The following is a 13,387-nucleotide window of genomic DNA, read 5'->3' as shown; positions in this document are numbered from 1 at the left end:
ACTATCTTACCTGGATAAGAGTAGTACAACACCAGGCAACTCTTAGCAAAGGTGGAGCAAGCTACCAACACTCCTATCCCAGTATCTCCCATAATGCAAAACACATCTCCTTGTGGATATGTATACTGTTATGCATTAAGGGATTGGTCACTACCCAGACTAGTTTCGACCTTTATTAAGGTCTCTTCGGTGGGAGCCAGGCCCAGAGTTGCAGATGCCTGGCAGAAGCAGTAGCAAGGTCATCTTTACCTATAGGAGTTGCCAAAAGGTTTGCCACCTTTTTTTTTTATTAAATTACTCTAGATTTAGAGAAAGATGTTGAAGGTTTATTTTTCAGTAGGTTAGACTATAATAAATTTAGTTTAATCCTTTATCCCAGTGAGAGCAAACAAAGTTTGCACCTGAAAATATCTTCAGGACTGAATATAGCGTTGTACTATATTCAGTCCTGACTATATTGTACTATATAGTCAGGACTATGTTGTACTATATTGTACTATATGCCTTTTCCAGATCGACAAAACTTAAATACAGATTTTTGTTATATTCCCATGATTTCTCAACTATTTGTCGTAAAGTGAAGATCTGATTGTGACAGCCTCTATTTGGCCTGAATCCAGCTTGTTCTTCACCAAGCTTTTCTTCCACAATTCTTCTCAACCATTTCTCAAGTATACTTGTATAAATCTTATCAGGAACACTCAGTAGGGAAATACCTCTGCAATTCTCACATTTGGTTTTAATTCCCTTTATATATATGGGTACTATGAGAGCTCTACTCCAATCATCAGGAATTCGTTCCTCTGTCCAGGCCTTCTTGTTTCATTTAGCAATTTTTCAAAGTAATTACTCCATTCTTCAAGGATATCTTTTTCTCCCATTTTCATGTCACCTTTATCATCTCTAACTCCTTTTACAGCACCCTTTCCCTTAGAAATTACCATTTCTAAGCTTCTTCAACAACCTCCAGAATATTTTGCCACCTTCTTGATATTTATTTTCTATGTTCTTGCCAAAATCCTCCCATGAGTTTTGTTTAGCTAATTTTACACAGTGTTTAATTTTCTTGCATTTGTCTCTATATTCTCTAAGAGCACAAGCTGACTTATTTGCCAGGAACTTTTGATATGCTTTCTTATTTTCCTTCACTGCCTCTTTAACTTCCTGTGTCCACTGTAATGACGAATGCTGCTGCTGCGCCTTTTATTGATATCTTTAATTTTATTATATGTTTTCCTTATATTTTCATTTCTTATTCTATCTTACTATTGCGTAGTGAGTTTATGTACCTTTCGCACTACGAGTTGTATGCCTGTGAATACTGGAAAATTCGTTTGTTACGACTGCACCACCAGTATCGTTTTATTGGCAGGAAACTCAATAATAAGGCCGTTGATTCCTCTCTCTCTCTCTCTCTCTAACAAAAATTCCTTCAGTAAAATTTAACACAGACAGTCGTGGTCTAATTGCACTTAACTACTTGCTTTTGCTATCTTACTTGGTTCCCGCCCTTAGGTTCGCAATTATTTAGGAACAGTGCATTATAATTTGAAAGATCAGGCAGCACTCTATTGACATATAAACAAAACACATTTATTTACACTAGTATAAAAGGTACATCAATCAACGAGAGGGCGGTTGTCCTCTCTACCTATCTGTTAAACCTTTAGCGTGAAAGGAGGATTTTTTTCCACTTCAATACTAAACAATTCTATAGCACAATTACTTATTTTCTTTCTGCTTACAAAATCAACTTATTGAAATTCTAATCCACTCACAAAGAAGTTAGTAGCCAACTATGCCAAGTTATTTCACAATTTTTGTACTAATTATTAACATGCAAAATGACTCTCTTATAGACACATCTTATTACTATTAACTTAATTTTTTATCAGTCATCTATAATGTTTCTCCTAGATTACAAAAGGGAATGTATAACAAAAGATGGAACAAACTTATAGGCTCTGTGTCGCACACTCATCCAGGTCTTGCAGTAAAGTCCCTATACTTTTCCTTTCTTCACAGGCCTTAGGCTTCCTTCTGGAATGGCTTGCTTCAGTGGCATCTCATTGGGATAGTAGCGGGCTTTGGACTGCAATCTCCATCACTCGAATAGCTCACGCAAGAGGTTTCAGCATATAGGCAAATTCTCCGGCGCTTGAAGTTCACTCTGTGGCTATTGTCTTCGGTTGACCTCTCGCGGTAAAAGACATCTGACCGAAACTGCCTCGGATTGGCTTCTCCTCTGGCATGTCCTCACCTTAACGTCCTGTCCTATGGATCCTACTCCCGGTATTTCTGCATCTAACTGCCGATCTTCAATGCCTTTTTATTTCACTGTCTCTGAGCCTTGCATGAAGGGTTGAGACCCCGAAGAATTTGGCGCAATTCTTTGATCTTCTGTTTCGACCAACCCGTTCTTTCTTCTCCTGGTATACTACATAAATCCAATTAGACGGACACCGGAATTACTCGTGAATTGCGCCGTCCCTTTTAAGAATAACCTTGATGGTGGGCATACACAGAGCATGTAAATAAAGATTTTTGAAGCACTTAGTTAAACAAATAACATATAGGTTGCAGTGACATAGCATTTTCTTTTGTTTCTTGCAAACCTTACCCATTCTTCGTTTACTATGTTTTGACTAGGTTAAATTTATCATAGGATTAAATATATTCTCTTTACAAATGTTAATTTTATATTTCAATCTTTTGAGACATGACCTCTGCAAAAGTCAATGTAGAGCACTTGAAAAATTCCGAGCTACATCAAATTTTACAGCACCATGAAGTTCTGATTTTTCTATCCTTGCAGACAACCTCACCACATGCCTCTCTCTGACTGAATCAATCGGGGTTTTGCCAATTCAAGGCTTGCCAATGAATCTCCAAGGTTTGATTCTTGTTCTCAAACTCTTTCATTTTTTCTTCAATAATCTTTGTGTATTTTAGTCTACAGTTCACATCTGAGAGCTGCTCAACTTTTATTCGCTCTAAAACTTTCTTACATGTTATTCTTTTCAATATGAAATTCAATTTTATCCTGCTCAAGACTAAATAGTGATCACTTCCAATTTCAAATCCACTGTATATCTGGTGTCCAGCACCAGGGAGTAAACATCACCAACAACAATAACATAGTCAATGAGACTTTTCTTATTCCTTACCTCTTCTCTCTCCATGTGAATTTGCGCACATTTTTATGTTGGAACATGGTGTTAGTAATAACTAGTCCATGTCCTGAGCAGAAATCCAACAAATATTTGCCATTATTATTAGCTTTGCTCTTCTCTCCAAATTTTCCAAAATATTTTTGTATGTCTGACAATCATTTCTTATTCTGCTATTTAGATTCCCAACAAGGACCAACTTTTCCTTTTTCGTTGTGTCAGTTGCTTTCTCTAAAGCCTCAAAAAATTCCTCCACTTCTACCTTAGTCGAACCTTCTGTGGGACCACAGGCACAAATAAGTCTCATTGTCCAGTTCTGCATTCTGATATTTGCCCACATCACTCTACTTGAGACTGCCTGTCATTCAAGAAGATTAGCTTCATATTTAGTGTTGAAAACTATGGCTACTCCTTCTTTTCCTTGATTGTCATTGCCTGAATATAACATTTTGTATTTATTGCTCAGAATGATCTCATCAGTTCATAAGCAATAAAGAAATATTAATCAGTGTAATAGAAAATGTATGAATTTTATTAAATTTATTGGTTGTTTACTATAATCCTTAACCTTTAAACTGAAATAACACAAGATGCAGAATGATTTGCGGCTTAATAAGGGAGCTCCTTTAGCCATATTGCGGTAGGTGCCATCGCTATGCTAACAATTCTGGTTAGTGTAGTAAGTGCAAAAAGAAGTTTTTCCAAGTTTAAACTGATTAAAAATTATTTGCAAACAGCAATGACCTAAGAAAAATTGGTTGGTCTAGCAACTATATACATAGCTTATAATTTAAATTTAGAAGAGCTTATAAACAGTTTTATTGTGTCATATCCCAGTAGTGCAAACATTTAATTAATATTATTATGTAATTGTTTTGCATTAACGTTTCTCTTGTAATAAAAACAAAATGGCAATTGGAGATTTTCTTATATTTTTGTCTTATAATCCATCAGGGGCAATATTTAATTGTTTGCCTTAGGGCACAATCTAATCTGGTGATGGCCCTGGCTCAACACGGGTTTCCTTGGTAGGACTGCAATATGCAAGCCCCACATTACCTGAATAAAACACACAGAGTGGTCTTCAGCGGTGCAAAGGGCATGTATAATGGGATGTGGAAGCTTGGAAAAGTGTCTTATGGAGCAACGAATCATGCTACACCCTCTACCAAGTAGATGGATGGGTATGGACCCAGTGAACATCTCTAACAAGAGTGCATAACCCAAATTATGAAATTTGGAAATGGTAGTGTGATGGTAAAGTCCTGTTTTTCTTGGTTTGGCCTTGCACCTCTGTTTGTGGTGCCACGAACACCAACTCCAAAAGGTATGTGAACATTCTGGACAATGCAATTCTTCCTACTTTGTAATGTTTCTATGGAACTGACCATTGTCTCTTTCAGCAAGACAATGCATCATGTCATTAGGCTGCTGCTGTAACTGCTTGGTTTGTGGATATGAACATCACCGCATTTGGCTGACCTCTACAGAGTCCTGGTCTGAATCCTATTGAACATTTGTGGGATGAACTGGAGCATCACATGAGGTCAAGGCATGGCTGCACCACAACAGTCCAGGATCTCATTGATTCCTGAGACATGATAGTGATCAAATATGCCTCATAGGATTGCTGCAGTCATCACAACAAAAGGAGGTCCCACATTGCATTAAGTTGGGTGCCATGGCTGTTTGTTGCTCACATTATGGTGTCTGTTGACTGCTTTCCAAGCAGGGTACATACAGTAGCCTACTATTTTGTCTCTCTACAATCCGATTTTACAAGTGGCATAAATTCTATTATGATGGTAGGATATGATGGGCCACAGCTGCAATACAATCAGGATGCATCTCTCTATGGCTGCCAAATAACCAATCCTACAGCAAACAACTAACAATAAAATTTTTAAGTATGAATGATTTCTAATAGTGGAATCAATGTGGTTAATTTTTATCCAATGAGTAAGTTATATCAGAAAATATCGTACATCTATTTGTCTTAAAAAAAGTTGCTATGAGTCATTGAATGCAGATCATCACAAGTTTAATTATGAAGATTCGGTGCATATCTACTTTCGTGAATGTTCAGAAAGAGGAAAAGCAAGTTAATATAATAAAGAGTAAAATTTATGAATAAACTGATTCTACAATAAGAAATTTGGAAAGTGCTGATCTAAATTTTGAATGGAACTCAAAGATCTTAGCCATGGTTAGGAATACCTTGTAATGCTAGAGGGAAATTTACTGAGTGCAGCAGAAAACAGCCCTCCTTTTTTTTTTTTTTTTAAATCTCAAACAGAAATCATGTAATATTTTTAACATTTTCATTTGTATATAATTAAATAAATATATATATAATTTCATTCAGTACTGTATTTTACTGTGGTGGTCATTTCACAGCTCAGCATTTTACAGTAATCCCTCGATTAATGTGCCTAATGCATTCTTTAAAACAGGCGCATTAATCGAAAATGCACTAATAACCTATGGGGAAAAAGCATAATTCGTTCCTCAAATTTCTTTTTTGACCCAGAATTTTTTTTATAAAAGAATTAGGGTATATCTCAGGGCCTAGTTAAAGGAAAACCATGAAGCTGAAAAATAATAAAACATATCATCATCATCATCATGCATATCAAGGATTTAGGCCTAGCATGGCCTGTTCTGGCCTTAGAAGTCATCGTTGAATCGTTTAAGAGGACGTCCTGGTTTTCTTTTTCCTAATGGCTTGTACTTTAAGGCTTGTTTTGGTAATCTTTCTGTTTTCATTCTTTGAACATGTTCCATCCATTTATGTTTATATATTTTAATTTTTTCTATTAATGGTTCTTGGTTTAATTCTCATAATTTCTTCATTTCTTTTGTGAATCAAATAGGGTATACTTTGCAGTTTTTCTCATAAATTTCATTTCTGCTGTTATTAATCTCTGTCTTTTTGTTTTATTGTCCAGATTTCGCTTCCATACATTAAGACTGGTAGGGCTAATGTATTGTATACTTTTAGTCTGGTTTGTTTTTGAACTAGGTTTGGTTTAAATATAGAGTTAATTACACCTGTTATTTTAAAATATTTTGCAATTTTTACATTTATATCTTTTTCATTTTCAATAAAACATATGCAGAATATAAATTTATTATTCTACTTCTTAACAAAGAATTGAGCTAATGTAGTTTGGAAGGCATTCTGTTTCTTTTTTTTTTTTCATCCAACTGACAGTATGGCCCTATTGGCTCTACTACTCTTCTGCAAATTTTACTGCTTCTCTCTTCACCAGGGTCAGCCTCTAAGCATTGCTGCTTGAAAACTTCGGTTGCACAACATATATTTTCAATTTGTTTCTGTGAAATCTCTGGGCTTATCAATGATTAAATTTTCTCCATATTCTTCAGGATCTTCCCACTGTGAACCTAAATTAGCAGGTCAGAATCACTCAATTTCTCAGAATGAGATTTAATTAACTTAGATTCATTTGAAAAGCCTCTAAAATCATTTACACAATGTGCTTCCAAATGGCTCACATATTGCTAGCAGTAATTTCATTTGACTTTGCGACTTTAAAATAACAAGACTGAAAATCTCTGATTTGGCCAGAAAAGTTTTGGAAGGCATTCACTTCCAAAGAAGGCCAGTTTCATTGAAATTAAATGTTTGTTGTCACAATAGTCCCCCCCCCCCCCTCCACAATTTTCTTCAAAATCTCTGGATAATTTGTGGTGACCTCCTTACCTGCACTTGCACTTTGAAAGAAAACTCTGTAAAATGTTTTTAATTGGTAACTGAATTATTTCATTCTGGTGAGTAATTTTTTAAAATAGTTAGCTATAAAAAAATGTATAGATAGAAAAATTTTTAAAATCTGTAACATTTATTTTTAAGATATATAAAGTTGCACTAATCACATTTTTGAGGTGCATTAATCGAATATGGGTGTAGGGAAAAAAAAAAGACACACTAATTGAGGGATTGCTGTATATTACAAAATGCATTTTCAGTAATGAAAGCTACATTGACATTGACATGAATTGATGTTAATAAAGTTTGAAATATTGTGTAGTTATCTCCATAATTTTTACATATCATACATTGAACACTATTTAATAATGAAAGAATGAATTTAAAATATGTTATAAAGAAATTCATAAAATATATAAGTCGTATTGTTATAAACTCAAATATTAAAGTATCATTTTACATTATCAAAACTTATCTATTTCTCAAACTATGATGAGAGAGAGACCTTTCAATTCCTCCAATAATTTTAACAAGTCTTAGAACTCTCAAAACTAAAACTATATCCAATATTTGAGTTGTACTGTACACTGCAAAGTAAAATTAAAAAAGAATCTTAATTAAATAGAGCCTCTTTAATTTTCTGCAAACAAATATTTACAAGTACTCAGATATACTATACAGCATTAAGAAGTTTATTTCATAATATTTAAAAATTGCTGACATTTTCACCGCAACAAATTTTGGACCCAAAGTTTCTCTTTTTTGTTACACTGATTGTTATAGGGGTTTACTATAATGGTTCACTGTGGCAGGACATTAATACCAAGAGGCTTTGGCTGGATTTCATGTGTAATGAGAGGATACAAGTGATATTGTTATCAGTAAGTAGTTTAGCACAATGTGAACACTAACATATGAACACTTAGATTTATTTATTTTTTATTTTTTTTTTGGGGGGGGGTTACTATAATGTAAGTTAATATGTGTGTGTTACTAGCAATAGCAAAATGCTATAAAACCTGAAGTACATTAGCACTGTGAGTAGGCTATATTGGGCTTATTTTTAAAAATTTTATTTACTTTTTCTATTTTTTGTTTTATATTTACTTAGTTCTGAAACACCACTCTAGACACTGAAGACACACTTTAACGAGCCATTTAAGCATCCAATAAATTTGGTAGTGATCTCACACAAGACAATGAAAGTGATCTTCCACCTAAACAAACACCCATGGTGATAATTGAAGCACTAGCCTTTTGGTTGCAGATTTGATGTATCAACCACTTGGCCAACCACCAGACCAGCAAATTTATTAGCAGAGAGGTAACAAGAATTACTATAGACATCAGAACTTTACCATTTTGTCTTATGACAATAATCAATGAATTAATAACTTTTGCCCTTCCATGTTTCCACACCTCTCACTTTCTGATATTTATCTGCTCTTCTTACAGAAAGTAAGAAGAGCAGATAAAAACTGATAAAAGATAAAAACTGATGCCAAAAGCAGACCTTTTGGCATCAGTTTTTTCCTCCAACTCTCACACAGATGACCAAGACAGAACTCCTCCTACTATTCTACAAATTATCTACACTATGCCAATTCTGAAATTTCAGCAGGACATCAGAAAAATCCTCAGCAGCCTTCATCCCAGTAAGTCTTCTGGCTCTGATGGTATTCCTCCTGTTGTACTAAAAGTTGTGCTTCTTAATCACAGCTGTTTTGCATCAACACTTCAAGCTGTCATACTCATCTGTCATCTAATGCACAGCCTGGAAGCAAGTTTTTGTTCATGTGAATTGCCAAAAAAAGGGAAATAAAATTCAGCCATCGAACTATAGTTCTATTGATCTGACCTCCACCTATCTGTTCAATGGACATCAACGGATGCCATATGGTCACTCAGATGCTTGGTTATGTACCACACCAGTCCTCGTGATGTTGTAGGCTTTTCTAGAGGCCTCAACTTTCGGATGATCAGTCACTCTAGATACACCGATCTCACTGAGTCTACTCCTTTCTCTTTTTCCAAGTGCTTTACCTTTTAATACTATTCTGGGAAGTCCTCCCTCCATCCTTTCAGTGTGTACAAAGTTTCAACTTTCTTCTGTCAATATCCTTAAGGAACCTTAAAGTTCTACTAATCCTTGTAGCACCCATCCATTTGTAACACCACATCTCAAAAGCAGCTATCTTTTACCTATCAGACTTCTTTAGGCTCCAAGTCTCACATCCATAAGTCGCTGTTGGAAAAACAGCTGCATTCGAAATCCTCAACTTTGTTCCCATGGAGATGGATCCATCTTTCCAGATTTTAGACAAGTATCTGACTGTTGTTTTATAATCTTCTGAACAGCAATTCTTTACATTAATAACAGGTCCCTGGTACCCGAACTTGGATTTCAATTCTTTCTCCATTAAGGTACACTTGTTTCTCAGGAGCTTCTCTGTCTATATTTCTTTTGAGAACCATAATTTTTGTCTTGCTATGATTGAGCTGAAGTCCTCTGTTCCTAATGATCTCATTAACTTTGTCAAGAATTTGTACTAGAACTTCCTTGTCATTACAGAGCAGTACTGTATCAGCATACATCAGATTACTGATCAATCTACCACCTATCTTGATTCCTGTCTTGAACTCATCCAATGCTACACGCACAATGTCCTCAACACAGATACTAAACAAGTGAGGAGAAGGTAGACATCCTTGCCTAACTCTTTTTCAACCTGAAGCCAATCAGTTAATCCAATGCCTGTTCTCACCGGGAATTCTGAGCCTCCGTAGATCAGTATAGATGAATCCCTTTGGTTGGAAAGATCTGGATTCGATTCCTGTCCATGACAAGAGGAACCTTTATCTAGTCTCTTTTGACTAAATATGAGTTACCTGATCTCATACAGAGGTAGAAGGTTTTTTTTTTACCTGAAAACTCTGGTTTTTGTCCCTCAGAATATGAAAACCGGCCCATGAACACACACACACGGGTCTACAGTCATAAAAAAATACATACTTAATCTCTCATTAAAGATTAAAGAAGGGACAGTGGAGGAATGGGAGGAATCCCATATGAATAAATAAACTGTGCTCCCTGTACAAGTTAGATATCAGCCTGACAGTGTGTTGAGGAAAGCCCATTCTTTACATTAATTCCCACCGTTTAACATGCTGAACAAGTCAAAAGCTTTAGAGTAGTCTATGAAACACATTACCATTGGGAGTGTAAATTCTTTATACTTTTCTATGATCTGCCTAAGGCAAAGGATCTGATTGCTGGTACCCTTACCTTTCCTAAAACCTGTTTGTTCCTCAGGCATCTCATCACAACTTATAAGGAACTAGTTAAAGAAGACATGAATGAAAAAAATATGTTGTAAATAAAGAAATGTTGAGCATGAATTAATATTTTGTTTTCAAAGAAAATAGGAAGAAATTTTATGTGATATTTATATTCTTTATGTCAGATGTAAAGTTTGTGGGCAATTTCTCTTCAGATTATAAGTTTTATTTATAATGTTAATTTGTATATAGTGCTTGTGAAACAGACATTTTATACACAGTTATACCCAAGCAATATCATAATTTATACTAATATTATCAGCAAATAAAATATTAATTTTGAATTTTTGAATTTATTTTTTCTCTCGCTCAATCCGTAATTTTTTGGTTAACTAATATTTTATAACAATATCTGGGACATAGATCTGTCTTATTAATGGAAAAACAGAATACCTATTTTTTTATTTTCTAAAATCTAGAAATTTATTTATGTGCTATTTAGAAGTCGTTACAGGTCAGAAAGATTTTTTTTTAGAGTCAGCCATGGCTATGAAGAATTCTCCTAACCTGAACAAAATATGGTTGCATTAATTTGCCAAAAATTTGGGAGATTGTAATTAGATCAACTCCTACACATAGCTATAATACTACTATATATGAAGTTGATAATGACAGAAGATGATAAAGTTAGTGGGATTGAATGCGACAGGTATAGCGTGTTCAGGAGTGACAGGAAGAATAAAAAGGTGGGAGGAGTGTTATTGATGATAGCTGATGAGTAGTAGCCAAGGAGTATAGAAGTCGAACTGCAGGATAGAGAAAAGAGCATATTTGAGGCTATTGGGTGTGAGATAGAGTCTAGCAGAACAAAATATACAATTGGGTGCTGCTATAGACTAGATGATGGAATAGATGGTGGGGATAGTATGCATAGGCAAATAGAAGAAACGAGTGGAAGGAGAGTAATTATTATGGGTGATTTGAATTATTGTAACATTGACTGGAAGGAGGAGAGGGCACATGGGAGGAAGGAATTGGATTTTATGCGGTTATTAAGGGACAACTATCAGCGACAGCATGTAGTGGAAAATACTAGGGAGGCAGAGAGTGCTTGACCTAGTAATTGCATTTCAGAATGTGGCTGTAACGAACATGGCCATATTGCCACAATTGGTGAGAGTGATCATAAGGTCATGACTTGGGAGGTGGCTAAAGGAGTGGAATTTACAATTAAGACAGGGTACATGTGGAATTAGCGGACTGGTAAGTATGACAAGCTTAGGAGTGTGCTTGGCTCAGTACCATTACGTGTAAAACTGCAGGGGCTGGATGTTGATAGTGCATGGGAGGTGGTTAAGAAGTGTTTGCAGGAGGCAATGGTTGACTGTATACCAAGAGTCAGAATAATAAATCAAGTAGGGGTTAAATGGATGAATAACACTATTAAGCTTGAGCTGCAAAAAAGAAACAATTGTGGAGGGAATTTAAGGAGAAAGGCGACCGAACAGGTGCAGGAACAGTATAAAGCTCAGGCCAGGAAGGTAACAAGGGTGGTTAGAAAAGCAAAAGCAGATTATGAAAGAAAATTGGCCATGCTGGCTAAAGAAAATCCCAAACAGTTTTTTCAATATGTTGCAAGTAAAAGGAAAAATGTTCATGGCAGAATGATTTTAAAAAATGCTCAGGGTAGGGAGGTAACTGAATCAGTCGATATAGTGGAATTACTGAGCGAGCACTTTGCAAGAGTATATCGTCCAGGTGGTGACACTGCAGGAATGGAAGAACCAACAGCTTATACTGGAATTGTGATGAATGAAGTAGAGGTAAATAGTCTATTACAGAACCTCAATGTCAATACATCTGTGGGATTAAATGGTATGCCAGCTCGTGTCGTACACGAAGCGGCTAAAGAATTGTCAGTGCCCTTGACCATTTTGTTTAATTTGAGCCTCGGGTCTGGGTCAGTCCCAAGGGGGTGGAAAGAGGGGAAAATAGTTCTGCTGCATAAAGGTGGTCCCAAGGCTGCTGTTTGAAAATTACCGGCCAATCAGCATAACAGGAATCGTTATCAAGGTCTTGGAGAAAATAGTCAAGAGGAAAATACAAGATTGGATAGATGAAAATGGGACACTGTATCGGGGACAGCATGGTTTTGTGAAGGGTTGGTCATGCCTCAGTAACTTGCTCACGTATTATAACACAGTGACGGCTGAACTGGATAAGGGTAATGGGTTTACAGTGATTCTACTGGACCTTGCTAAGGCCTTTGACAGGATACCACATGGAATTCTAATCAGTAAAATGCAGCATATAGGGATGGATATAGGGTTGGTGAGATGGATAGGAGGGTGGTTGATGGAGAGATATCAGAGAGTGGTTTATTCAGGAGTAGAGTCCACAAGACGGCCTGTGACTAGTGGTGTGCCACAAGGATCTGTTCTTGGACCACTGCTGTTTAATTTGTTCATTAATGATATAGGAAAGGATCTGAGAGGAACAGTTCATTTGTTTGCAGATGATGCAAAGTTGGGTAGGGCAATAGTGAATGCAGATGATGTCAAAATTTTGCAGGATGATTTGGATAGATTGGAGGTCTGGGCTAAGGAGAATGGATATCAATTTAATGTGGCAAAATGTAATGTTATACATTTTGGGGTGAAAAGATTAGCAGCAGTTTACTACATTGGTGGAACTGTACTCCAAGAAATTGATGAGGCACGAGATTTAGGAGTGTTGGTGGATAAGGAGTTGAAGTTTAGGGGGCACATTGCAAAAGTGGCCAAATCAGCTCATCAAATCACTTGGTTGCTGATTGACAAGCATGTTATTGTTCTTCTGTATCGAGCCTTGATAAGACCCCATCTCGACTACTGTGCCCAGATTTGGTCACCTAGGTTTCTTCTTGATGGGGAGGAGGTTGAGAGGATCCAGAGGCGAGTGACCAAGATGATAGCAGGTCTGTGGAATGAACCTTATGAGAACAGGTTGAAGATTTGTGGGTTGCAAAAATTGGTTGATAGGCGGAGGAGGGGAGATATGATTGAGACATTCAAATTACTGAAGGGTTTCTATAAAATTAATTCAGAAGATATTTTTGAGAACAGGGCTGGTTATGGGAGGACTAGGGGACATCCATGGAAGCTGGGCAAAAGTGTGGTTAGTAAGGGTGTTAGAGCTGGGTTCTTTACTTTTAGAGTGGTGAATGAGT

At 36.2% G+C, this 13,387-nt stretch overlaps 1 protein-coding gene across 2 annotated transcripts in view; it reads right to left on the bottom strand.

Annotated features, from left to right (window-relative positions):
- LOC150104641 (two pore channel protein 2-like) overlaps window positions 1-13,387 on the bottom strand; it is a 480,610-nt gene that overhangs the window by 141,889 nt on the left and 325,334 nt on the right. For both annotated transcript variants that reach the window (XM_090395240.1, XM_090395242.1), the window contains exon 12: window positions 7,406-7,487. In XM_090395240.1, coding sequence (XP_090251366.1) covers window positions 7,406-7,487 — 82 coding nt within the window. The remainder of the gene's footprint in view (window positions 1-7,405; window positions 7,488-13,387) is intronic.

Source organism: Typopeltis vanoorti, chromosome 7 (genome assembly GCF_054136105.1).
Source record: "Typopeltis vanoorti isolate ZY-2024b chromosome 7, IOZ_Tvanoo_1.0, whole genome shotgun sequence".
In the NCBI taxonomy this organism is placed as follows: Eukaryota; Metazoa; Arthropoda; class Arachnida; order Uropygi; family Thelyphonidae; genus Typopeltis; species Typopeltis vanoorti.
This window is presented reverse-complemented; position numbering and strand designations above follow the sequence as displayed.